The following is a 27,998-nucleotide window of genomic DNA, read 5'->3' on the forward strand; positions in this document are numbered from 1 at the left end:
AGGTAAGGCAATAAATAGGACATAGTGTTGAAATAATTACAATTTAGCATTAACACTGGAGTGATCGATGTGCAGATGATGATGTGCATGTAGAGATACTGGGGTGCAAAAGAGCAACAAAAAAAACATGTGGATGAGGTGTTCTTTTTACAGATGGGCTGTGTACAGGTACAGTGATCGGTAAGCTGCTCTGACAGCAAATGCTTAAAGTTAGAGAGGGAGATATAAGTCTGCAGCTTCAGATTTTTGCAATTTGTTCCGTCATTGGCAGCAGAGAATTGGAAGGAAAGGAGGTGTTGGCTTTGGGGATGACCAGTGAAATATACCTGCTGGAGCACGTGCAACAGGTGGGTGTTGCTATCGTGACCAGTGAGCTGAGATAAGGTGGGGCTTTACCTAGCAAAGACTTATAGATGACCTGGAGCCAGTGGGTTTGGCAACGAATATGTAGCGAGGGCCAGCCAACGAGAGCATACAGGTCGCAGTGGTAGGTAGTATATGGGGCTTTGGTGACAAAACGGATGGCACTGTGATAGACTACATCCAATTTGCTGAGTAGAGTGTTGGAGGCTATTTTGTAAATAACATCGCCGAAATCAAGGATTGGTAGGATAGTCAATTTTACGGGAGTATGTTTGGCAGCATGAGTGAAGGAGGCTTTTTTTGCGAAATAGGAAGCCGATTCTAGATTTAATTTTGGAGTGGAGATGCTTAATGTGAGTCTGGAAGGAGAGTTTGCAGTCTAACCAGACACCTAGGTATTTGTAGTTGTCCACATATTCTAAGTCAGAACCGTTTAGAGTAGTGATGCTAGTCGGGCGGGCGGATGTGGGCAGCGATCGGTTGAAGAGCATGCATTTAGTTTAACTAGCATTTAAGTGTAGTTGGAGGCCACAGAAGGAGTGTTGTATGGCATTCAAGCTCGTTTGGTGTCCAAAGAAAGTGTGTGAGCAAACTCTGAACCTTGTTCAAAAACCCCGAACCTTCAAAAGAAGTGAGTAAGAGAGTACTTAACTCTCCCTGGTGACTTAACTTCCCCTGGTAGCTCTGGAATTACCAGACAAATGCAGTGACAATCCCTCCTGCTCAATTACAGCAGTTTGGAGGGGAGCAGGGAGGTGTGTGGGAGAGGTTGGATAGAGGACTCGTGTTTCAGAGAATAGCACACGTCAGTGGTGTGTCATCTGACCCTCGTGAGCTGAACCACATCCACCACTCACTGTGTGTGAGACAAAGAACAAAAGGGAACCTGGATTCAGACTGAATTCCTTATTTAGCAGGGGGACGTTATAAATTGTTAACAACAGGCTGACTAAAATACACAAAACTAGGTTTTTTTCTGTTTTGTGTGTATTTGAAAATCAAACGTATTATTAATTTGTAGTGGTCATACAGTCAGTTCCTTTGCCATTGCAACACAACTGGACTTCTAAGCCACATCTTAAACCTTTACAACACCCTACAAGTGTCCTTCAGGCAGCTTGTACCACTGCCCATTGTAGGCAGCAGTGAGGTAACAGACAGCAGCAGTCTCCAGTAGGGGCAGTCCAGATAAATATATTAGTCAGCTTAATGAGCTCCCTGACAACATGCAGTGACCCTCCCCCCCCCAGAGAAAAAGTGCTTCAGGGGTCAGAGGAGGACACTCGAGTGCCACAGGCTCAACCCAAGAGCAAGGACAATTCAACATAACCTAACCCCTCTTTCTGCCTACTGTTTAACCCCTATGAGCCATCACCACAGCAACGTGCCGAACATGCCTGTTGGTTTCCTCTTCACAGTAAAAAAAGGATTGAGACCGGTCTTTTTCCCCTCCTCTCTCCTCTACTTCCTGGTTTCCTCCCCCACCCGATGTTCTTGTGAAAGAGAGTGTGTACTGCAGGCAGCCAGCCAGCCACCCTTTCAGCTGGGTTCTGCCCGGGAGGCCCTGGCTTCAGCAGTTCAGCCAATCAGAGCACAGGCAGAAGGAAGGGCTTAAACCAGTCCCCATCCCAGCCCCCCTACTGCGTGCATCTCATGCAAGCTAAACTTACTCCACATAGTCTGACTTCCTGGACCCAGAGAGTGAGTGTTGCGATAGTACTGATCTGTGTAGGAGCCCCATACATGACTGCTTTGTTTGAAACTGTGAGCTTTTTTTAACCTCCTCACCAGTGAGAGGAGACTATAGGGATTTCCCTTTTTTTAGCTCTCCATTTCTCCTTCACCACATCGGTGGACAGGATGATAGCAGCACAGCTTCTGGCCTACTTCTTCACTGAGTTGAAGGATGATAAAGTCAAAAAGGTGAGTGCCCTGTAGGGACCTTGCTACAGCAAGCAGAGCCGTTGCTACCTTCCTCCTAAAAATAGGACAGCTTTGAGGCCCAGAGCTCAGGGCCATGTGACAAAATGTGACATAATCTGAAGCCCTGGGCTTATCGAGTGCCCCGAAGTTGGTAGATTCTCTCTGACTAGAGTCATGGTTACGTTTCCCAGTGTTGTGATAGCATGCAGCAGCGTTTACAGTGCTGGTCAGGGCATCTTGTCTGTACCACTGCAATGTCCTTGAAACCAGGATGTGGGCTGCCCTGAGCAGTGGGCCACGGGTTTTTCCACGTCTGTTGTGAATGAATGTGTAGGGTGTGGTAACTCTAACCCTGTGAGAGGTCAGGAGCATCTAAAGCTACCCACCTTTTGTGAGCAGAGAGTCAGGTTTCAGCCGCCGAATGACATTGCCTCCACCCGCTTCCTGGAGGCCCTTGCTGTAATGATTTCACTCTGTCATTGTTGAGAGAGAAAGGAATGCAAACGTTGAGAATGTGCATGTTGGAACTGCCCCATATCTCCTCTCCTGGCTGTTGTAGGACTACTGGCTAGGGTGTGTTAGTGGAAAATGTTCCTAAAGAAAAGCTAGCAAGTACATACTCTAGCTGGCAAGCCTATATCCTTGTGGTAAATGTAACGTCACTAGATTAAAACCAGCTATCATTCAGAAGTATCAAACATCTTTAGATTTCTCTGGCACAGCCATGTAAAGAAATTACAGCGAGGTACAGGTTATTTATTCTCTGAAGGTTATTTGTGTGGATGTCTGAGATGTGCTGCTGCATGACTTCTAGTGCTAATGAATGAAACATTCAGTTGCAAGTTGTTGGGCTCAACTAGCATTTTGTAACAGGCCCAAAGATGTATGTGCTTTTACTTGTTTGGTCAGCTGCAAGTACATTTTTTTTTTGTTTGTTATTTCCTCCTCTAAATCTGCTGTTTTGGTCATCAACTCAGTTAATGTAGGAAACTGCTAGAAGAGAACCCATATGTTCTAAATTGACGCACCTCTAAAAAGGAATGTAATACATTTAGGTCTTGTACAATCCGATCTTCCTTAGTTGTGCAATATCCTCTCTAAGTAGTATCCATAATAGTTTTTTTACAATATGTGCAATATCCTCTCTGAGTAGTATCCATAATCGTTTTTTTTTTTTTTACAATGTGCAATATGATCAAGGATAAGGAATGTGACATAGGTATCACATAGATTGTGTGTATTTGTACTGACTAATTTACGTGATTAATATGTCATACAACTATCCCTAGGTGGCCATCAGGGAGGGATGTGCTCATAGGCCACACTCCCATTCTACATCTTTAGGAAACAGGAAACAATGTGATGACTGTAAAAAGTCACCAGTGAATGCTAAGTTTACATATCCTCACTCCTTTATTGCGATGTGTGCTGTGGTAGTAAAAAAAAACATTGACATATCGAAATATTTGTTTGGCATACTGGAAGGCCTTTAGTCAGTGGCTAGAGAAACACACCCATATTACATCAGGTTAAACTCTCAAACGGTGTTCTGAACACAATGCAGTGAATGTTCAACAGGCAGCCATTTTCAGTCAATACAAAGCATTCCTTACAGGGTTAGTTGTGTCTACAAAACTACTATAAATAATACTTCATGTTTGTACTACACGTATTACCAAATTTCATCAGCTTAATCTCAAGGCTGATGAAATGGTTAGAACAGGAAATATGTGTAATATCTAACTCCTGGAACAGGAAGCCCACGCATTCTTCATAAATGACTGATATTTACAGTGCCTTCAGAAATTATTCATACCCCTTGACTTATTCCACAATGCTGTTGTGTTTCAGCCTGATTTGAAAATTTATAAAATACAATACCCAAAATAATGACAAAGTACATTTTAGCAAATTTATTGAAAATGAAATACAGAAATATCTAATTTACTTAAGTATTCACATCCCTGAGACAATACATGTTAGAATCACATGACCGTTTTGAGTCTTTCTGGGTAAGTCTCTGAGAGCTTTGCACACCTGGATTGTACAATATTTGCATATATGTCTTTTTTTTCTTCCTCAATCTGAACCAGGCTGTAACACAACAAGATGTGTAAAAAGTCAAGGGGTGTGAAGGCACTGTATGGTATGTGTTCCTCATTTTTTATAGCATTGCTGACTGTATGTACTGTATGACAATCATCGTGACTTGCTTTTTATGTTTCCTGCATTGGAATAATAAAGTTTATACAGTTAGTGCTAACCCAATCATTTTATATCTCACATAAATTCCTTTCAGTTTTATTCCTCTTATTACAGACCGGTACTGTCTAGCTCGTTACTGGAATGTCTCGAGGTAGCTCAATAGAGCTCTGTCCTCAAATAAACTCCTGTTTTATTTCACTAGTGCTGCCTTCATTCACATGGACAGATGTGGAAAGGCTTTAGAGAGAACGGCTCACTCTCCCAAGATTAAGGGTTAGAGGTGTGGCCTTCATGTCACTAGGCCCAGTATGTCAAAGGACAGCTGAATCACTAGTATTACTTGAATGTTTTGTAACTTTTGGTGTCGTTTGTGAGCCCATTGTGTTCCCTTTCAAGGAGAAAGCAGATAAAATAATCTTAATGTTTTGAATGTTGATGTATGAATGATGAGTGGATTAAACTGAATAAAACATTTCCCTCAAGAAGAAGGTGGTTGTCAAATCCAATCAAATTGTATTTGTCACATGTGCCGAATACAACAGGTGTAGACCTTACAGTGAAATGCTTACTTACAAGCCCTTAACCAGCAATGCAGTTTTAATAAAAATAAGTGTTAAGTAAAAAATAGATAAGTAAAAAATGTAAAATAGAGAGTAACAAATAATCTAACAACAGTAGTAAAATAACAATAGCGAGGCTATATACACGGGGTACCAGTACAGAGTCAATGTGCGGGGCCACTGGTTAGTCGAGGTAATTGAGGTAATATGTACATGTAGTTAAAGTGGCTATGCATAGATAATAAACAGAGAGTAGCAGCAGCGTAAAGAGGGGTCTGGGTAGCTCTTTGATTAGCTGTTCAGGAGTCTTATGGCTTGGTGGTAGAAGCTGTTAAGAAGCCATTTGGACCTAGACTCTAGCGCTCCGGTACCGCTTGCCGTGCAGTCTATGACTAGGGTAGCTGGAGTCTTTGACACTTTTTAGGGCCTTCCTCTGACACCGCCTGGTATAGAGGTCCTGGATGGCAGGAAGCTTAGCCCCAGTGATGTACTGGGCCGTACGCACTACCCTCTGTAGTGCCTTGCGGTCGGAGACCGAGCAGTTGCCAAACCAGGCAGTGATGCAACCTGTCAGGATGCTCTCCATGGTGCAGCTGTAAAACCTTTTGAGGATCTGAGGACCCATGCAAAATCTTTTCAGTTCCATGAGGGGGAATAGGCTTTGTCGTGCCCTCTTCACAACTGTCTTAGTGTGTTTGGACAATGATAGTCTGTTGGTGATGTGGATACCAAGGGAACTTGAAGCTCTCAACCTGTTCCACTACAGCCCCGTCTATGAGAATGGGGGCGTGCTCGGTCCTCCTTTTCCTGTAGTCCAAAATCATCTCCTTTGTCTTGATCACATTGAGGGAGAGGTTGTTGTCCTGGCACCACACGGCCAGGTCTCTGACCTCCCGATAGGCTGTCTCATCATTGTTGGTGACTACCACTGTTGTGTAATCGGAAAACTTGATGATGGTGTTGGACTTGTGCCTGGTCGTGCAGTCATGAGTGAATAGGGAGTACAGGAGGGGACTAAGCACACACCCCTGAAGGGCCCCCGTGTTGAGGATCAACATGGCGGATGTGTTGTTACCTACCCTTACCACCTGGGGGTGGCCCGTCAGGAAGTCCAGGATCCAGTTGCGGAGGGAGGGGTTTAGTCCCAGGGTCCTTAGCTTAGTGTTGAGCTTTGAGGGCACTATGGTGTTTAACGCTGAGCTTTAGTCAAAGAATAGCATTCTCACGTAGGTGTTCCTTTTGTCCTGGTGGGAAAGGGCAGTGTTGAGTGCAATAGAGATTGCATTATCTGTGGATCTGTTGGGGCGGTATGCAAATTAAGTGGGTCTAGGGTTTCTGGGATAATGGTGTTGATGTGAGCCATGAGTGATCAATGATGATGACATGTTGATGTCTTTCAGATCGATAAGTACCTGTACGCCATGCGTTTCTCCGACGAGACGCTGCTGGACATCATGAAGCGCTTCAGGATGGAGCTGGGAAATGGGCTGGGCCAGGACACCAACCCCACAGCAACCGTCAAGATGCTGCCCACCTTCGTCAGGTCCATTCCTGATGGTTCAGGTGAGCATGGATATTCAGATGAAGAAGAGTTGTGGGAAATGTATGCCTTTCTTTAAAAGGGACAAGGTGTAACATGTTAAAGATTTGCACAGTTACTGGTGTAGGATCTTAATTAGTTTCAGGAAATGTACTGCACACCAGGAAATACCAACTTGTAGTGTATTCAAACTTTAAAAAAGGCTTCTAAAGTTCGTAATTTCCACTTTAGAATGTCAGACTTGATTTGACCTCTGCTGAGTCCCCCAACAACGGGATGTTCCGGTTTTCAGGGGAAATGGAAAGAGTGCCTGGCTGCAGTCCAAACACTTAAAAGACACACCTTCTCCCCTCAGCCCTCAAATTAAGTGGACACTTCTGATGACGTATTATGATGTCTGACGAGTTGACACTTGCAGGGCAAGGAGCGAGGGAAGAATAAATCAATTTTAAATGGACCACTCTTGCCCGGAAATGTGTCACTCGTTCATCCCACGGTTGTGTTTTCAGTCATTATGGAACTGTTGTGTGTGTGCCTTATATGCGCTACAGTCAATTATGATTGCATTTCATATCTTGGCTAGAAGACAACGCATCCGCAGACATCAAATGTTAGCCATCCTACTATATCAGGTAAATCAATGTATGAGTGTGATGTCAGGGAAAGTTATGTTTGCAAGTTAACGTTTCCAAAAGCTAACCAAACAAAAACATAATTACTTTTATGATACGTGTTTGAGTCATCATGTGCATTAGTAGCACAATTTCTAACTTATTTACACTTGTATGTTGACTTCTCCATATTAATGTTGGTTTTACATTTTGGCTGACTTTTCTTAGCGGATGTACAATCATCACGAATTGAATTATGGGGTGTTTCAGGCCCAGAGTGAACATAATTGCACACTCGCAAACTCGATCAAAAACGAGGGCTGAGGGGCTTACGTTGCCAACTTCCCTTGCTTGGCTAATCATTTGGACCAATGACAAAGATGGCCGCAGGGATTCCCCAAACGGCATAAGGCGAGGGTAAGTGGAGGAGGGTCTGTCTTTTATGAGTTTGAAACGCTGCCAATGTGACGCTACTTCAGCTTTTGGACGTTAACAAGGCGACACTCCATCTTAACCCCTCCTCCACATTTACTGGATTGGTTGAACAGTGCAGAAGGGAACCTCCCCCAACAGTTTTTTCTTCTTCTTTTCTTCTTCTTGTCAAGACCAGTATGTAAGGGATCTATTTTCGGGCATTTCTTTTACTCCTTATATGTTAGGTTAGCTCCACCAAAACATTTAGAAACCCCTACAAAAATGTCCATTAATAATGCACATTTCCTCTGCTGCCAGATTATTTTCCTGCTGTGAGAAACTGCTGAAATGAAGATTGTACATCTCTACACATCTAGGTGTGAGAAAGAAACCTGGGGTGTAATCATTAGCCTGAGATGTTAAAATTAGAGTTTTTATTGGACAAATTCAGATAAGTCCCTCCCCATTTCATTCCATTTGCTTTCGTTTAAGAAACGCTTTGCAACAGAGTCGGCGGAATGATTACACCCCAGTTAGTTAAGTGGCATTGTTTCCATTTTTTTCTCCCATTGGCTAGAGTTACAGTCACAATAGAAATTTGAGGATCTGATTTCCTGAGTACAATCTACATTTTATTTTACCAATAATAAAGGACACAATCTCATACATCTCACCTCATCAATTCTCATATGATCTTTCAGGGCAGGTCAAAATGAGTTGGCAGCACATTCGATCTGCCAACATTCAAATCAAACCATTTTAATGAAAAAGGTTATCTGATGTTCCTGATACAGCAAGCTGAAATAATGTTTGATTCATGAAGAATTGCGTTTTATTGTGTCCAACACTTGGTGACAGCTGGTGTGTCTTAATCTATAGTAGCAGAAGGTTGATACATTTTTTTTATCAACTAACTTGAACATGTGTTTCAAATTGACAAATGAAGCATCCAGTGGGTTCATCAATGCATTCATTCAATGATGTCTGAATTGCTGTAGGCCTACTGCAGCGCCAAGCTTGCCATGTAATCATGGTAGAATCTGCCTTTGCTGCAGCGTGTAAGCATTCTATATTCAAGCCCTCCAGCACCCTATCAAAAGCCTGTGATTACACATAATCCCACCTCCAGATTTTTGTACTCGGTGGAAGGCTGTACTCGGTGGAAGGCTGTGTTATGTATGTGACCGGCGGGGGTTGGAACCCGGGTCTCCTGTGTACCACAAGATTGTGGTAAGCCATTGAGCTGAAGCCTATAGGCATTAACTTGGGGAGCTACGTGTGAGCATGGTCAACATTATCAACTATATGTGTTATGTGTTATCAGCTATATGTGTTATCAGCTATATGTGTTATGTGTTATCAGCTATATGTGTTATGTGTTATCAGCTATATGTGTTATGTGTTATCAGCTTTATGTGTTATGTGTTATCAGCTATATGTGTTATGTGTTATCAGCTATATGTGTTATCAGCTATATGTGTTATGTGTTATCAGCTATATGTGTTATGTGTTATCAGCTATATGTGTTATGTGTTATCAGCTATATGTGTTATCAGCTATATGTGTTATGTGTTATCAGCTATATGTGTTATCAGCTATATGTGTTATCAGCTATATGTGTTATGTGTTATCAGCTATATGTGTTATGTGTTATCAGCTATATGTGTTATCAGCTATATGTGTTATCAGCTATATGTGTTATCAGCTATATGTGTTATGTGTTATCAGCTATATGTGTTATCAACTATATGTGTTATCAGCTATATGTGTTATGTGTTATCAGCTATATGTGTTATGTGTTATCTGCTATATGTGTTATCAGCTATATGTGTTATGTGTTATCAGCTATATGTGTTATCAGCTATATGTGTTATGTGTTATCAGCTATATGTGTTATGTGTTATCAGCTATATGTGTTATGTGTTATCAGCTTTATGTGTTATGTGTTATCAGCTATATGTGTTATGTGTTATCAGCTTTATGTGTTATGTGTTATCAGCTATATGTGTTATGTGTTATCAGCTATATGTGTTATGTGTTATCAGCTATATGTGTTATGTGTTATCAGCTATATGTGTTATCAGCTATATGTGTTATGTGTTATCAGCTATATGTGTTATCAACTATATGTGTTATGTGTTATCAGCTATATGTGTTATGTGTTATCAGCTATATGTGTTATGTGTTATCAGCTATATGTGTTATCAGCTATATGTGTTATGTGTTATCAGCTATATGTGTTATGTGTTATCAGCTATATGTGTTATCAACTATATGTGTTATGTGTTATCAACTATATGTGTTATGTGTTATCAGCTATATGTGTTATGTGTTATCAGCTTTATGTGTTATGTGTTATCAGCTATATGTGTTATGTGTTATCAGCTATATGTGTTATGTGTTATCAGCTATATGTGTTATGTGTTATCAGCTATATGTGTTATGTGTTATCAGCTATATGTGTTATCAGCTATATGTGTTATCAGCTATATGTGTTATGTGTTATCAGCTATATGTGTTATCAATTATATGTGTTATCAGCTATATGTGTTATGTGTTATCAGCTATATGTGTTATGTGTTATCAGCTATATGTGTTATCAGCTATATGTGTTATGTGTTATCAGCTATATGTGTTATCAGCTATATGTGTTATGTGTTATCAGCTTTATGTGTTATGTGTTATCAGCTATATGTGTTATGTGTTATCAGCTATATGTGTTATGTGTTATCAGCTATATGTGTTATGTGTTATCAGCTATATGTGTTATCAGCTATATGTGTTATGTGTTATCAGCTATATGTGTTATCAGCTATATGTGTTATGTGTTATCAGCTATATGTGTTATGTGTTATCAGCTATATGTGTTATCAGCTATATGTGTTATGTGTTATCAGCTATATGTGTTATCAGCTATATGTGTTATGTGTTATCAGCTATATGTGTTATGTGTTATCAGCTATATGTGTTATCTGCTATATGTGTTATCAGCTATATGTGTTATGTGTTATCAGCTATATGTGTTATCAGCTATATGTGTTATGTGTTATCAGCTATATGTGTTATGTGTTATCAGCTATATGTGTTATCAGCTATATGTGTTATGTGTTATCAGCTATATGTGTTATCAGCTATATGTGTTATGTGTTATCAGCTATATGTGTTATGTGTTATCTGCTATATGTGTTATCAGCTATATGTGTTATGTGTTATCAGCTATATGTGTTATCAACTATATGTGTTATGTGTTATCAGCTATATGTGTTATGTGTTATCAGCTATATGTGTTATGTGTTATCAGCTATATGTGTTATGTGTTATCAGCTATATGTGTTATCAGCTTTATGTGTTATGTGTTATCAGCTATATGTGTTATCAACTATATGTGTTATGTGTTATCAGCTATATGTGTTATCAACTATATGTGTTATGTGTTATCAGCTATATGTGTTATCAGCTATATGTGTTATGTGTTATCAGCTATATGTGTTATCAACTATATGTGTTATGTGTTATCAGCTATATGTGTTATGTGTTATCAGCTATATGTGTTATGTGTTATCAGCTATATGTGTTATGTGTTATCAGCTATATGTGTTATGTGTTATCAACTATATGTGTTATGTGTTATCAGCTATATGTGTTATGTGTTATCAACTATATGTGTTATGTGTTATCAGCTATATGTGTTATCAACTATATGTGTTATGTGTTATCAACTATATGTGTTATGTGTTATCAGCTATATGTGTTATGTGTTATCAACTATATGTGTTATGTGTTATCAGCTATATGTGTTATCAGCTATATGTGTTATGTGTTATCAGCTATATGTGTTATCAATTATATGTGTTATCAGCTATATGTGTCATTGTTAGAATAATTATTCCTATCCTAATGATAATAATTAAGCTTTGACTAATCCCCAAGGTTTGTAAGACAATGGGTTAATAATAATTAGTCAAAGACTCAGCTTCTGCAAAAGGTTCGTACAGTTTATTCAGAGAACGTTCTGAAGTACATTACACAAAGAAGTTTATTTTATGCTCCCTCCCCGCTTACGCACATACCTCCACACAAACAGTAGATATCCTACGCACATCCATACACACGAACAGTAGGTGAATAGTATCCCTCCCCGGACTTCTCACCACTGTTAATCACTATCCAGCGCTGCCTGTTCCTTTCCCCCGAGATTAGGGGAACCTTGAAGGCTACTCCCTGTTTCTTCCAAGCCTCTTCAGGTCAGGTCACACACACGTCTACAGTTCCCTTAGGCCCACTAACACACACACATTTCTCTTCCTCCCGGGCCTCTACTAGACCTGGTGGGACTTACGTTCAGTACTTTAATTAGTCATCACACATGCTACATATCTACTAATTACTAATCAGTTACGTTTCAGGGAGGGATTCTTTATTCATTTACCTTTATTATATCATTTCCTTATCAGTTATCAACTATATGTGTTATCAGCTATATGTGTTATGTGTTATCAGCTATATGTGTTATGTGTTATCAGCTATATGTGTTATGTGTTATCAACTATATGTGTTATCAGCTATATGTGTTATGTGTTATCAACTATATGTGTTATCAGCTATATGTGTTATGTGTTATCAGCTATATGTGTTATGTGTTATCAACTATATGTGTTATCAGCTATATGTGTTATGTGTTATCAGCTATATGTGTTATGTGTTATCAGCTATATGTGTTATGTGTTATCAGCTATATGTGTTATGTGTTATCAGCTATATGTGTTATGTGTTATCAGCTATATGTGTTATCAGCTATATGTGTTATGTGTTATCAACTATATGTGTTATCAGCTATATGTGTTATGTGTTATCAGCTATATGTGTTATGTGTTATCAGCTATATGTGTTATCAGCTATATGTGTTATCAGCTATATGTGTTATCAGCTATATATGTTATGTGTTATCAACAATATGTGTTATCAACTATATGTCACGTCCTGACCATAGAAAGCTGTTATTTTCTATGGTAGAGTAGGTCAGGGCGTGACATTTTTTTTTTCTAGTTTAGATTTTCTATGTTATGTTCTAGTTTTGTATTTCTATGTTGTGTTTTGTTTGGGATGATCTCCAATTAGAGGCAGCTAGTCATCGTTGTCTCTAATTGGAGATCATACTTAAGTAGGTGTTTTCCCCACCTGGGTTTGTGGGAGATTGATTTTGAGTAAGTGTATGTTAACTCTTCATCACGGTTTGTTGTTTTTGTTCATTCAGTTTATTTTGTATCTATTGCATAGTTTCACAGTTCAATAAAATATGTGGAACGATATTCACGCTGCACTTTAGTCCGCTTCATCCTACGACAACCGTGACACTATATGTGTTATCAACTATATGTGTTATCAACTATATGGAATACGTCTATCAGCTACGGCAACACCAAAATGTTTCCTAAGGTCAGTGACATGATACTGTATCCCGATGATCTTTTAGCTCCACAAGCATTGCTATGAATGTCTTGGTTCTTGTTTAACACAGTAAAACTTCTGAAATCACCCTGTACCATGATTGAAATTAATACATAGTACGCTATGAAGATGCTTGAGGACCTGCAATGCCCTTGTATTGTTGACCAGGAATCCTCCCCCTGGCATTCCTTCAATTATTTATTCCATAAGGAATTGTGGAAGGGAGTGGAGAATTAGATTTCAAACAATGGTTTTCACTAGTCTATCTATACTTTCATGTGATTTTCAGCGTCTTCATTTGTAAGTAATACGACACTAATAAAGATGGACATTGTAAATACAGTATAGTTTAGTTGCTCCTTTAAGACTCCTACTGTTACTGTGTTAATAAGTAACATCCAGGCCGCTGAATTCTGCTGTCATTCACACTTTAAATATTTGTTCATTTATTAACAAGGAAGCAGTGAAGGAAGTCTAATGGGTTTGACTACCTCTTGACATAGCCTAATGTTGCAACGCTACACTGACTGCAGTTAGTGCAACTGTGTAGAGCAATCATTACCTAATGAATCAACTACTGGTAGGCTAAAACAGTATCTATTAGCATCCTATCAGGAAAGCGCAATTCAGAGACGAGTGGTCGGTGAAGCATTCTCACTTTCTCCCATCAGAAGACCCATTTGTCAGAGTGTGAATACTAGCAGATAGCCAACTTAGCAATGATTTATTGTTGTCAGGCGACAGCAGTAGGGTGAATTAGGTTGTTAATCTGTCTGCACTCAGTGTTTTAGGATTGGATGTATATAAAAAAAAAGCATTTCCTAGCAAACAATCACTTTGAAGTAAATCACAGCAAATGTGGCATACATCACACTGTCAGGGTATTAGCTCGTGAATGGAGGAAGAGATCATATATGCAGTAGGCCTTTAGGGTTCAAATGTTGCATTTCCTCTTATTTCGTTTTTTTACTTTTCAGTTCTGTTGGTTTTCAAAGGAGAAGTTGTCATGCCCATAAAGTACTACTGCTTTAATTGTAACATGTTCTCAAGACAGTGTCAAACTGTCTTTAATTCCCAGTAGAGTGGATTTTTGCCAAGAGCTTTAGCCAAACTGATATACTCTTTTTTTTAATCTTTATTTTAACAGGGAAAACAGACTGAGACCTGGATCTCTTTTACGGCTGTGCCCTGTGTAAACATGTTGACATGTACAGTTTTAGGCAAACAGACAAGAACATTTCAAACATACAAAACAAAGACACAATTCAACAGAAACAATCACAGACAACATCATATTGATCCTCCATAACATTTTGAAATGGGCAAGGGACACCAGAGTGTCTAACTTAAGTTGGATCTGCAGTTTGTTCCATAAATAAGGTGCAAAGGAACTAAAGGCAGTCCTACTGTCACGGATGTCGTCGGTAATGGAGGACCAAAACGCAGCAGGGACATGTATACTCATCTTCTTTATTTACGGGAAAAGAAGGGAAAAAAAAAAACACGTATACAAAAATAACTAACCGATGAACGACAAAATAACAGTCTTGAAGACAACACAGCAATCCAAGAACAATCTCCCACAAATACACAGACAAACACACCCAACTAATATAGGACTTCCAATCAAAGGCAACACCAAACAGCTGCCTTCAATTGGAAGTCCACCCCAATTAACTCAACATAGAAACACACTTACTAGACTACACATAGAAATACATAAACATAGACCATAACTCAAAACCCGGAAATAATAAATCAAACGCCCTTTTTCCAAAACACCACCCTGAACCACATAAAACAAATACCCTCTGCCACGTCCTGACCAAACTACAATAACAATTAACCCTTATACTGGCCAGGACGTGACACCTACCCAACTCTGTGGAGACCGCAGGAGTCTCTAATGTAATCCACATCTGTGATCTGGTTTTAAAATGTGTATATCTAGTGGAAATTAATGATGATATATATGGAGGTAGTTTTAAAAGAAGCGCTTTATAAATAAACAAGAGAGCATGTTGCTCTCGCCTCACAGATAGAGAGGCCCGACCCACATGTTGATATAGGATACAGTGATGAGTTTTGTAACTATCACCCGTGATAAACCTGAGTGCACAATGGTAAATAGCATCCAGTGGTTTTAATGTGTTTGCCGATGCATGCATATAGATAATATCACCATAATCTAAAACGGACATAAAAGTAGCCTGCACAATTTGTTTTCTATTTACAAAGGACAGACAAGCCCTGTTTCTGTAAAGGAACCCTATCTTGAATTTGAGCTTTTTTCCCAATTCAGTAACATGTTTTTTAAAAGAAAGCCTATCATCTAACCATACCCCTAAGTATTTATATGCAGAGACCTGTTTGATTTGAGTACCATCCAAGCTAGTGATTACAAAAGTGTTTCTAACTGAGAGTTTAGACCTAGAAAAAAACATGACATTTGTTTTCTTAGCATTTACAAAACTCTTGCATGGCAACACAAGGATAGTCATCCCAGGCATGGGCAACACAAGGATAGTCATCCCAGGCATGGGCAACACAAGGATAGTCATCCCAGGCATGGGCAACACAAGGAGAGTCATCCCAGGCATGGGCAACACAAGGATAGTCATCCCAGGCATGGGCAACACAAGGATAGTCATCCCAGGCATGGGCAACACAAGGATAGTCATCCCAGGCATGGGCAATGCCAAGGATAGTCAACCCAGGCATGGGCAATGCCAAGGATAGTCAACCCAGGCATGGGCAACACAAGGAGTTTAGTGTCTGTGGAATCTGACTGTAGAACTAAATGTATAACCTACATACCTCTATCAGTACTATGTGTCCCCTTCAGTTTCAGTGGGCATCATGCCTCTGCTCCCAGTGTTCTTGCTGTGTCCACATTAGATTATATTATATCAACTTTATTATCCCACCAGGGTAACATTTATTTGGTTGTGTTCTTAAAAAGACAAAGTACAAATGTAGGATCTTAATTTAAACACCCTGTTGCAGGAGAGCTTTCCTGCAATGCATCAACCCCTACAAAAATTTTTATTCATTATAATCCACACAATAATTCACATTTCCTGTTGCTGCAGGATTATTTTCCTGCTGTAGCAAACTGGCTCAAATTAAGATCCTACGTCTGTAGATAAAACAGAACACAGAATAATAATGCACAATAAAATGCATTTGAAGGTGCGACGAAGGCTACACATCCATATTGTTTTTGCTTGTTACAGAGAAGGGGGACTTCATTGCTCTGGATCTGGGAGGCTCGGCCTTCCGCATCCTGCGAGTAAAGGTGTCCCATGAGAAGAAGCAGACTGTTCAGATGGAGAGCCAGGTCTATGACACTCCTGAGGACATCATCCATGGCAGCGGCACTCAGGTACGGGGTACCTTTCAAACTCATACCATATATAAATGTCTAAGGGCCTGATTCAGACTTGAGATAAGTAGACTTAAAGCTGCAATATGTAACTTTTTGGGCAACCTGATCAAATTCACACAGAAAAATGTTATAGATATGTCATTCGCATTGAAAGCAAGTCTAAGCAGCTGTAGATATGTTCTTTGTGTGCTATTTTGTATGCTTAGTTCTTAAGTTTTGTTTTTGTGTCTTTTACCTTCGGTTTTGTACACCAGCTTCAAACAGCTGGGGGGAAAAAAAATTGTTATTGAAAATATATTTCACAGCGGGGATTTGTTTGATGTCGGTGTCTCGTGTGTGTGTTCGCAGGTGGGAAGAGTTAGCCCGATTATATTGCCAATTAGCTTCAACCTGCCGATGTGTGACTGGCCAAATTAGTTTGACTGTGGATAGCCTATCCCTGGGGATAGTTTGGGACTGTCAATAAATTGCACAATGTAAATGAGACAATCATTTCAGGTTGCACACCTCTAGTTGTCTAATTAAATGCTTTCAATATTTGTATATGAATTTCTACATTTTATAGTTGGTTGGAGGTTTTTAAGTCATTGACATTTGGAGCTATTGACATTTTAAAATATTGTCCCATGTACAATGTGTAATTTACTGATTGTCCCTAACTTGCCCCATAGATGTATTGAATGTCAAACCAAGTTGACCATGGGTATTACCAAATTATTACTTGGGTGCTGTGGGCATGATTAAAATAAACAAGAAGGTGTATGGTGTTCGCACAAAAAAATGCTGCTTAAAGCTTACTTCATTATTCAATGATTTTAATAATATTCAGTGCGTCAGGGATAGCCCTAAAAGCCTAGTGGCAAGGGAAACAAAACCAAAGTGTGCATTGTAGTCTCTCCTTGTCCATACATTGCTTTCGAGATAACTATCCCTCACTGAATTGTTTTCCTTTTGCAGCTGTTTGACCATGTTGCAGAGTGCCTGGGTGACTTCATGGAGAAGCAGAATATCAAGGACAAGAAGCTTCCAGTTGGCTTCACCTTCTCATTTCCCTGCGCACAAACCAAACTGAATGAGGTGAGAGAATTTTTACATTTTTTTTTATTTAACCTTTATTTAACTAGGCAAGTCAGTTAAGAACAATGACGGCCTACCAAAAGACAAAAGGCCTCCTGCGGCGACAGGGGGCTGGGATTACAAATGAACACACCAATAGGACAGTACACCTAAGAGTATCCGTTTCAAAGACTGTTCATATATTACAGCTCATTCATCTGTAGCCTAACTTCCTGTTTGTCTGTTGCAGAGTTTTTTGCTCAATTGGACTAAACGCTTTAAAGCCAGTGGAGTTGAGGGAATGGACGTTGTGGCGCTTCTGAACAAGGCTATCAAAAAGCGTGGTGTAGGTTTGATGTTTTCAAGCATGCTTGCCTGATGCAATGACAATGAAGTTCAGTCATAAGCAATGATTAGAAAGTAATCTGTTGCACCATGGTTGTATAGTTGGAACCCTGTGTTTTTTTCCAGGACTATGATGCAGACATCATGGCAGTGGTCAATGACACAGTTGGAACCATGATGACCTGTGGCTTTGATGACCAGCGGTGTGAAGTTGGTATCATCATAGGTAGGACATCCACTTACCTCCCAACAGACAGATACAGTGCTGTTGGATTTCAATGTTTCCCTTCTTATCATCCTTTTACCCCAGTTTTGTTCAAGCCGGGCTGAAGCTCATTGGTTACACTCTTAAATCAAATGTTATTTGTCACACGCGCCGAATACAACGGGATTTTAATAAGACTTCACCGTGAAATGCTTGCTTCAAAAAAATATTTAGTTAAAAAAAAGTTTTTTAAAGGTTTAAATTATTATTATTAGTATATATTTTTTTTGAGTAACACAAGGAATCAAATAAAAGGCACAAGAATGGAGCATCATGTATATACAGAGCTACATTGTATATACAGGAAGTAGTACTCTCGCTACCAATATGTTGTCTCTTGGTGTTTCCTCATTCTCCTTTGTTTCTGGATATACTACAGAATTTTAAAACATGCAGTTGTAAATTAAAACTGCAGCCAACACTGTTTATAGGGAATTGATGTGGATGTCCTGGCCCTTGTTAATGACACAGTGGGAACCATGATGACCTGTGGCTATGACGACCAGCATTGTGAAGTGGGGGTTGTCATAGGTCAGCCTGGCACTCATTTGCATCCTTCATTCAGAATGGCTGTTTCATTGTCAGTATTATGAGTCTTTACCTCTAGCTACCCAACAGTCTTTCAATTCAAAGGCTTTATTGGCATGGGAAACATATGTGTACATTGCCAAAGCAAATGGAATAGAAAACAAACACAAGGGAAATAAACAATCAGTAAACATTACTCACAATTTTTTTTAAATAATAGAGATTTCAAATGTTATATTATTGGCTATGTACAGTGTTGTAACATTGTGCAAATAGTTGAAGGCAGATTCTTCCTCACCATTGCTTCTGTATGTCATCTCAGGCACAGGTACTAATGCTTGTTACATGGAGGAGCTGAGGCACATTGATCTGGTGGAGGGAGACGAGGGCAGGATGTGCATCAACACAGAGTGGGGAGCCTTCGGGGACAATGGGATGCTGGAGGACATTCGCACAGAGTTTGACAGAGAGATTGACCGGGGATCTCTGAACCCAGGGAAACAGCTGTATGTCTGCTGTTATTATGAGACTATAAAGCAGATCTTACCGAGTGACTTGAAGACATGAAAAGATCAGTCTAGTGTTTTGGTAGTAATTGTCTTATGTGTTACCTTTTCTCTCAGTGTTTAGTAATGTATTGAATATTTTTCTCTCCAGGTTTGAGAAGATGGTCAGTGGGATGTACATGGGCGAACTTGTGCGACTCATCTTGGTCAAGATGGCCAAAGAAGAATTTTTGTTTGAGGGTCGGATAACCCCTGAACTTCTTACCAAAGGGACATTTGAAACAAAACATGTTTCTGCCATTGAAAAGTAGGTGTCAGTCAGTTTTATTTTCCTTCGGGTCCAGACGACTTGTGTCATGTTTTAAGACTTTGTAATGTTATTTACCACCACTGAGCTCATCCCTTCTCGGTACCTGTCATTGTCCAGGAGTAAAGAAGGCCTTACCAAAGCCAAGGAGATCCTAGGTCGCCTAGGTGTAGAACCATCTGCAGATGACTGCATCGCTGTGCAGCACGTATGCACCATAGTCTCCCACAGATCAGCCAACCTCATTGCTGCCACTCTGGGTGGCATCCTCTCCAGGCTAAAGGACAACAAAGGGAATCCTCGTCTTCGCACTACTGTGGGCATCGACGGCTCTCTCTACAAGATGCACCCGCAGTGAGTAGTCTATACCAGAAGAAGGCCCCGTAGATACAGTGATTAGCCTATACCGCTAGAGGGCCCCCTGGATACAGTGTTTAGCCTATACCACTAGAGGGCCCCCTGGATACAGTGTTTAGCCTATACCACTAGAGGGCCCCCTGGATACAGTGTTTAGCCTATACCACTAGAGGGCCCCCTGGATACAGTGTTTAGCCTATACCACTAGAGGGCCCCCTGGATACAGTGTTTAGCCTATACCACTAGAGGTCCCCCTGGATATGGTGTTTAGCCTATGCCGTTAGAGGGCCCCCTGAATACAGTGATTAGCATGTGCCAGTAGAGGGCCCCCTGGATACAGTGTTTAGCCTATACCACTAGAGGGCCCCCTGGATACAGTGTTTAGCCTATACCACTAGAGGGCCCCCTGGATACAGTGTTGAGCCTATACCACTAGAGGGCCCCCTGGATACAGTGTTTAGCCTATACCACTAGAGGGCCCAATGGATACAGTGTTTAGCCTATACCACTAGAGGGCCCCCTGGATACAGTGTTTAGCCTATACCACTAGAGGGCCCCCTGGATACAGTGTTTAGCCTATACCGCTAGAGGGCCCCCTGGATACAGTGTTTAGCCTATACCACTAGAGGGCCCCCTGGATACAGTGTTTAGCCTATACCACTAGAGGGCCCCCCTGGATACAGTGTTTAGCCTATACCACTAGAGGGCCCCCCTGGATACAGTGTTTAGCCTATACCACTAGAGGGCCCCCTGGATACAGTGTTTAGCCTATACCACTAGAGGGCCCCCTGGATACAGTGTTTAGCCTATACCACTAGAGGGCCCCCTGGATACAGTGTTTAGCCTATACCACTAGAGGGCCCCCTGGATACAGTGTTTAGCCTATACCACTAGAGGGCCCCCCTGGATACAGTGTTTAGCCTATACCACTAGAGGGCCCCCTGGATACAGTGTTTAGCCTATACCACTAGAGGGCCCCCTGGATACAGTGTTTAGCCTATACCACTAGAGGGCCCCCTGGATACAGTGTTTAGCCTATACCGCTAGAGGGCCCCCTGGATACGGTGTTTAGCCTATACCGCTAGAGGGCCCCCTGGATACAAGGCATAATGTACCTAGCTCTTATTGTGAATCTTAATTGTGTATCTTGATTTGAAGCTATGTGATTCTGTCAAATGGTTTAGGGGTATACTATAATGGACTTTGAAAAAAGAGACACTGATACAGATATCAACATTATATTTTAGGTACTAGGGCAAAAAGTCTGAGTTGTTAAGTTGCATGAAAGGTTGAGTTACACGTGAGAATCTAAACTCAGGATTTTGGTCTGACTAAGAATCTCCCTGCCCATCTCCTCAGATATGCCCGGCGTCTCCACAAAACCGTCCGCCGCCTAGTTCCTGAGTCAGACGTCCGCTTCCTGCTCTCAGAGAGTGGCAGCTCCAAGGGCGCTGCCATGGTGACCGCCGTGGCCTACCGGCTGGCTGACCAGCGTCGTCAGATCACAGAGACCCTGGCTGAGTTCAGACTGACCAATGACCAGCTGCTGGAGGTCAAGAAGAGGATGAGGACGGAGATCCAGAACGGCCTGGGGAAAAAGACCCATGACAGCGCCACCGTCAAGATGTGGCCCACATATGTACGCAGCACACCAGATGGATCAGGTAAGAAAAGTTCAACTGGGATTGAAACTAGTTAGCCGGGCTGTGATTCTACCTGTTGAACACAGTGGTTTAGCTCTGTGACAAAACATTTAGAGATGAAAACCATTTGACATGCGTTATAACTCAATGGGAATTTTACACTTCCTCTGATCCACCTGCTGTGTATAAAACCACATCAACAGGTTGACAGATCCCCCTGCTGTATAAAACCACATCAACAGGTTGACAGATCCCCCTGCTGTATAAAACCACATCAACAGGTTGACAGATCCCCCTGCTGTATAAAACCACATCAACAGGTTGACAGATCCCCCTGCTGTATAAAACCACATCAACAGGTTGACAGATCCCCCTGCTGTATAAAACCACATCAACAGGTTGACAGATCCCCCTGCTGTGTATAAAACCACATCAACAGGTTGACAGATCCCCCTGCTGTGTATAAAACCACATCAACAGGTTGACAGATCCCCCTGCTGTATAAAACCACATCAACAGGTTGACAGATCCCCCTGCTGTATAAAACCACATCAACAGGTTGACAGATCCCCCTGCTGTATAAAACCACATCAACAGGTTGACAGATCCCCCTGCTGTATAAAACCACATCAACAGGTTGACAGATCCCCCTGCTGTATAAAACCACATCAACAGGTTGACAGATCCTTAATGCTTTGCCACACTGCTGTATAATGATGGTCTCTTTCCATGTAAGGATATTATATTGTGTATTTTATTGGCTTAGCCCCTCTTGCAGTGCCCTGATTAAGGTCAATGTGCTTCTACGACTAGCACAATTACTGCACAGCACTCCCACACCTTGATGTAAATCAATCCAATTCTAATGAGAGATTAAACTCTGATAACACACTGCTTGTCTGAGCCCTAATTTCAAATGGCTATGACAGTGGTAACACTTTACATAAAGTGAACAAGTACAATGCATTGTAAGACTTGTCATAAGCTTTTATGAACCCTTTATAATCACTTACGTTTTCTAATCACCTCATAATGAAATGGAAAATCAAATAATATTTTGTTTAATTATAGATCGTATTCTTATGTTGTGTTTTCCAGAAAAGGGTGATTTCTTGGCTTTGGATTTAGGAGGGACAAACTTTAGAGTGCTGTTAGTAAAGATACGTAGTGGCAAGCGGCGGACTGTAGAGATGCATAACAAAATATATGCCATTCCTATGGAGGTGATGCAGGGGACCGGAGAAGAGGTGAGTTAGTTTGGGCGTTTCATCTGAGTATGGACATATCTCATTCTGTACCAAAACAACAAACATTTTCTCACATATTGGAAAACGTAAACGCAATAGCTTCTATTATATTTCTATAGAAACAACAGAACGCACATTCTAACAGCCAACCTTTGTTACCTGTGTAAGTAAATGTTACATGTGCTTGTTGAAACATACCCTCCATTTCACCCCTCCAGCTCTTTGACCACATTGTCCAATGCATATCTGACTTCCTGGACTACATGGGCATGAAGAACACCCGCCTGCCTCTGGGCTTCACTTTCTCATTCCCGTGCAGACAAACCAGCCTGGATGCGGTGAGCTGACTGCATCTTTTACAGCAAGGTTTCTTAAACTATAGGTCGGGTGAGGTGTAAAGTAATCAGCCATTCATGAGCTTTTTACATCTCAGACATATTGTTCACAACTTGTGTGTGTGTGTGTGTGTGTGTGTGTGTGTGTGTGTGTGTGTGTGTGTGAGTGAGAGAGATTTAATACCGCCTCAAAACTAAGGCGGGGTCTCCATTTTTCGATTTTGCGCTGATGTTCTTCATTTTAGGCTCAAAAGAAGTGCATTGTCCACCCTGTTGCATGTTTTATAAAGATACTAGCTAATATATTTCTTTGTGTCAAACAAACCTGTAAATCTTGACGTGTGTGTGTAAATCACTAATAGAACATCTCTGTCTTTGTTCAGGGCATCCTGGTCACCTGGACCAAAGGCTTCAAGGCCACTGACTGTGAAGGGGAGGATGTTGTGGGGCTTCTCAGAGAGGGGATTAAACGGAGAGAGGTAAGTGGAGAGATGGCATGATTCTATAACCTGAGCCCGGACCTGAGCAGGAAAATCTCTTGGCCCTAGATATAACGAAGGCCCCAGCTGTAAGTGGCTGTTCTTTGGGTATTTAATATATACAAGCTGGGCATCTATTGACAACGAAAAGTCGCTGGAGGCTGCTCTTTTTGTTTGTTTTTACCATGATATAGAAAGTTGTGATACCATATTTCTCAGTGGTATTTCTATAAATTCAGTACTCCTCATTTCCACATTGTATATGTTTCCCAAAGACGTCCTGTACATGTGTTTTTATATCTGTGTTTACTTCAGGAGTTTGACTTGGACGTAGTGGCAGTAGTGAACGACACGGTTGGGACCATGATGACATGTGCATATGAAGAAGCCACCTGTGAGGTTGGCCTGATTGCAGGTTGGTCATCTGTTTTCAGACATCTCCATAATGCTGATTCGAAATGGTTTCTGCCTAATGATAGAGCATGGGCAGGAAATGGACACCCACACACTGTTGAATGTTCCTGTGTCTTTGCAAAGTATAGTGGAGCACTCATCAGTGTCCAAGTGTATCGATTTATTTTCTATGATGTATATTTTGTTTCCTGCACCTGGCAAAGTGCAGTACTTTCAAAACTAATTCTAGACCATGGCAATATAGATTTGAGAGACGGAGAGGACAGTGAAAGTAGGAATTATCAGAATAACAGCTGATTGCGAGAGTAACAATGTCCCTATATCCAGACAACTACAGAACATTGTTATTATTGTGTTTGGTCGGAACCAGCCCTCCTCTGAAAGGCTGAGATATTTGACTCAGGACAGCTAATCAGCTGTACCAGTGATTGTCTGAGACGGGAGTTTGTTTTACCCCTTGTGTTGGTATTCAGGATTTGGACCACAATGGACAAGAGTTGCAGCTTGTGAGTTTATTTCTTCACCTCGTGTTGAGGTTCAAAATTCCAACCATTTAAAAAATGTAGCTCCTGGCTCTGAGATTCAGCGTTTAAACCACTTTAGACGTGGGCTGCAACTCCCTGTCTTTCTTGGTCTAATGTTAATTTCTGTGGGCAATCCTTTTCTTCACTCTCGTCAAAAGGGGACTGTTCTGTCAGTCTGACACGCTCTCTGACTTCATTCGGGGCGTGGCTTCTTACCATGAACAGTTTATAGGAAATATATTCTCTTCTCCCTCCTAAAATCACATTCTAATCTTAACAAATTGTTCATATTATATGCACAACATACTGGATGGAAACTTGACAGATAAAGGGGATACACTTTCCAAGTTACAGTATTTCGTCCATACAATTTTTTATGGAATCACTGACCGTTCCCCACATTGTTATGTTCGAAATATTGTTCCAGTATCCACTTTTGACCGTGTTCAAGTTTCGGCGGGAAAACTGTCTGTGAAACAAAGACATTCCTTTGGTTGATACTAAAGGGGGAGAAAGAGCCCCCCTTCTTCCTGCAATTTACAACAGGGTTCCCTCTTCCCCTATTCTGTGGGTGAGAGAAGGTCTGGTTATTGTCAATCATTGCCAAGCTGATCTGACCCATTGTGATCCTCACAGGACAGTCATGACAACATGTATGGTTTGTGGTTTCAGGAACTGGCAGCAACGCCTGTTACATGGAGGAGATGAGGAACATTGAGACGGTGGAGGGAGATGTGGGGAGGATGTGTGTCAACATGGAGTGGGGCGCCTTCGGGGACAACGGCTGTCTGGATGACATCAGGACAGAATATGACAGAGCTGTGGATGACTTATCACTCAACCCTGGCAAGCAGAGGTGACTGGGCTGCTCTCTCTCTTTGATATTGAATAGTCTTGTTATTAGAGATCTAGATATATGTCAATGTTTTTGTTTTTTTCTTCATCTCAGGTATGAAAAGATGTGCAGCGGTATGTACCTAGGGGAGATTGTGCGAAACATCCTGATCGACTTGACGAAGCGTGGCTTCCTCTTCAGAGGGCAGATATCAGAGACCCTAAAGACCAGAGGCATTTTCGAAACTAAATTCCTCTCCCAGATTGAAAGGTTGGCAGCCATATTGAATCTGCGATTGAAATGGTAACTGATTGTGTCATAACTACCTTTTGTTGTGCAATGGTCTCAACAAAATGTCCTCATTTTCCCTTCAGTGACCGCTTGGCGCTACTGCAGGTGAGGTCCATTCTGCAGCAGCTAGGTCTGGACAGCACATGTGATGACAGTATCATTGTCAAGGAGGTGTGTGGTACAGTGTCTCACCGGGCAGCCCAGCTCTGTGGAGCTGGAATGGCCGCCGTCGTCGACAAAATACGAGAGAACCGCGGGCTGGACCAAATGGACATCACCGTGGGGGTGGACGGAACGCTCTACAAGCTTCATCCACAGTGAGTAATAATGATGTGATTGCAATTGGCTTGTAACAACATGTATCACAGTCATTGACTGAGTTATTCAAGTTGACAATGATATTATGGTGAATGTTGAGTATGGGCCAGCAATGGTTGTGTAGTTTATTGCAGTTATAAAATAAAAATTGTATTGCACATCTTCGTTCTATTCTCTTTTATCAAGTTCTACATCTTCATTGATTTACTTTCAGTGTTACAATAGCATGAACAAAGTCAAGTGTGTTATGCGAGACCATCCATGTCTTTTTCTATCCGTTCACAGCTTCTCGGGGATCATGCACCAGACAGTGAAAGAGTTGGCCCCTAAGTGCAATGTCAACTTCTTTCTCTCTGAGGACGGGAGCGGCAAGGGTGCAGCCCTCATCACCGCTGTGGGATGTCGCATGCGTGAGCAGGAGGAGAAGAGCTGAGTCTGTTTGGCCTGCCCCCCTCCTCGTCCTCTTCCTCCTCTCCTTACACATGGGTAGAGAGGTATGCTACAGTATGTGACCAATAAAATTTGATTTGATGATTTAACGATGACGCTGCTACAGTATCCACCACTCTGCTTCAGACACAACCCGTTGTGGGCACTAATGACAGAACATTACATGCTTCCAAACCATTTACTTCCTACACCTGCTATTACCAGCCTTTTTCCTCTTTGTGTTGGTCTGCTGTACTGGATGGAAGGAACTGGGCTCTCTGTTTGATTTAGTCTTATTTGTGATGTTAGAACACTGCTGTAGGTATTTGGGGCTATAATGTATAGTAGAGAAGAAAGGGAATATTTCTGCTTTGAATGTCTTATACCTTGCCTAGGTATGTTAAATGTTATTTATTTTATTGTGTGGATGTTTTGACATAATGAGTGGTAGGGGTTAATCATTGTAAGGGTTTAAGATCTCAATTGCAAAATTGAGTTTTATTTTTAACATTGCATTCTACTGTAAGTATTTCCAAAATGTCAAATGTCAACTTTTCTTTTGTTTGATAGAATTTCTAGGGTTGTCATGAATGCACCATTGTTCCTTGACCATCTTTTCATTGCTCAAGGGCAGGCTGCTCACATGCTCGTTCAAAAGTCTATTCAGCCATCCTGTAGGATTTTTCCTTAATACATTGCTTTGGCAGTCTTTGTGAAACCTCAGGTTTTGTCATATTAAGTATATATAAAAATCATGCTTTTTACCTAACAACTCCTCCTGAAAACCAGAGCTTTAAAGCAACTGGATCAATACAATTGTCTTTTGTGAACAAGATAATGACTTGAATTCCAACAGTGTACAATGTAAAAAAAGATTCTTATAACAGAATGAAGGGAACAAAATAGGAGTATAGGTTTGCATACGGCAGTTGAATGTTTGAGTCTTACTGTACGAAAATGATAAATGCATAGAACATGATAAATGATAGAACATGATAAATGATAGAACATGATAAATGATAGAACATGATAAATGATAGAACATGATAAATGATAGTAAATGATAAATGATAGTAAATGATAGAACATGATAGAACATGATACAACATGATAAATGATAGAACATGATAGAACATGATAGAACATGATAAATGATAGTAAATGATAGAACATGATAAATGATAGAACATGATAGAACATGATAGAACATGATTAATGATAGTAAATGATAGAACATGATAAATGATAGTAAATGATAGAACATGATAAATGATAGTAAATGATAGAACATGATAAATGATAGAACATGATAAATGATAGAACATGATAAATGATAGAACATGATAAATGCTTGCCTTATTTGGTGTCAGATGTCTAGAATACATTTATTTTGTACAATTATAGAGATGCACTAAAGCTGGTCCAAATGATGCAATGGGATTAAATGAAACTTTATTTTGATGTGCAAGCAAATATGAAGCTTTTACTTATCTTTGAATATATATGGTAATTATCACAGCACTACTTTTTTCCAATAAAGGTCAACTTCCATTCTGAGCTTTTGTTCATGAAATGTTCCAGTGATGTTATAGTTAGGACATTGATAATATAATACAGACAGTTAAGCTCATGGACAAGGATGCTATGTTAGTGGATAACTTTTATTT

At 40.7% G+C, this 27,998-nt stretch overlaps 1 protein-coding gene across 1 annotated transcript; it reads left to right on the forward strand.

Annotated features, from left to right (window-relative positions):
- Window positions 1-1,984: 1,984 nt before the first annotated feature.
- LOC106589825 (hexokinase-1) lies at window positions 1,985-27,888 on the forward strand. Its single transcript, XM_014180207.2, has 18 exons — window positions 1,985-2,286; window positions 6,452-6,614; window positions 16,301-16,449; window positions 17,410-17,529; window positions 17,759-17,854; window positions 17,980-18,079; window positions 18,969-19,152; window positions 19,304-19,459; window positions 19,580-19,813; window positions 21,176-21,480; window positions 22,558-22,706; window positions 22,925-23,044; window positions 23,425-23,520; window positions 23,836-23,935; window positions 25,131-25,314; window positions 25,408-25,563; window positions 25,668-25,901; window positions 26,188-27,888. Exons 1-18 carry the CDS (start codon window positions 2,224-2,226, stop codon window positions 26,333-26,335), a joined length of 2,757 nt encoding a protein of 918 aa, XP_014035682.1. The 5' UTR covers window positions 1,985-2,223; the 3' UTR covers window positions 26,336-27,888.
- Window positions 27,889-27,998: the final 110 nt, after the last annotated feature.

This window comes from Salmo salar, chromosome ssa28, assembly GCF_905237065.1.
Source record: "Salmo salar chromosome ssa28, Ssal_v3.1, whole genome shotgun sequence".
Lineage (NCBI taxonomy): Eukaryota > Metazoa > Chordata > Actinopteri > Salmoniformes > Salmonidae > Salmo > Salmo salar.

Bases quoted from the DNA above. Each gene is read 5' to 3' on its own strand.
- LOC106589825 (XM_014180207.2), top strand. From the start codon at position 2,224: ATGATAGCAGCACAGCTTCTGGCCTACTTCTTCACTGAGTTGAAGGAT. The intron at 17,530-17,758 runs GTGAGAGAATTT...TGTCTGTTGCAG, and splicing joins CACAAACCAAACTGAATGAG to AGTTTTTTGCTCAATTGGAC. The intron at 19,153-19,303 runs GTATGTCTGCTG...TTTTCTCTCCAG, and splicing joins CTGAACCCAGGGAAACAGCT to GTTTGAGAAGATGGTCAGTG.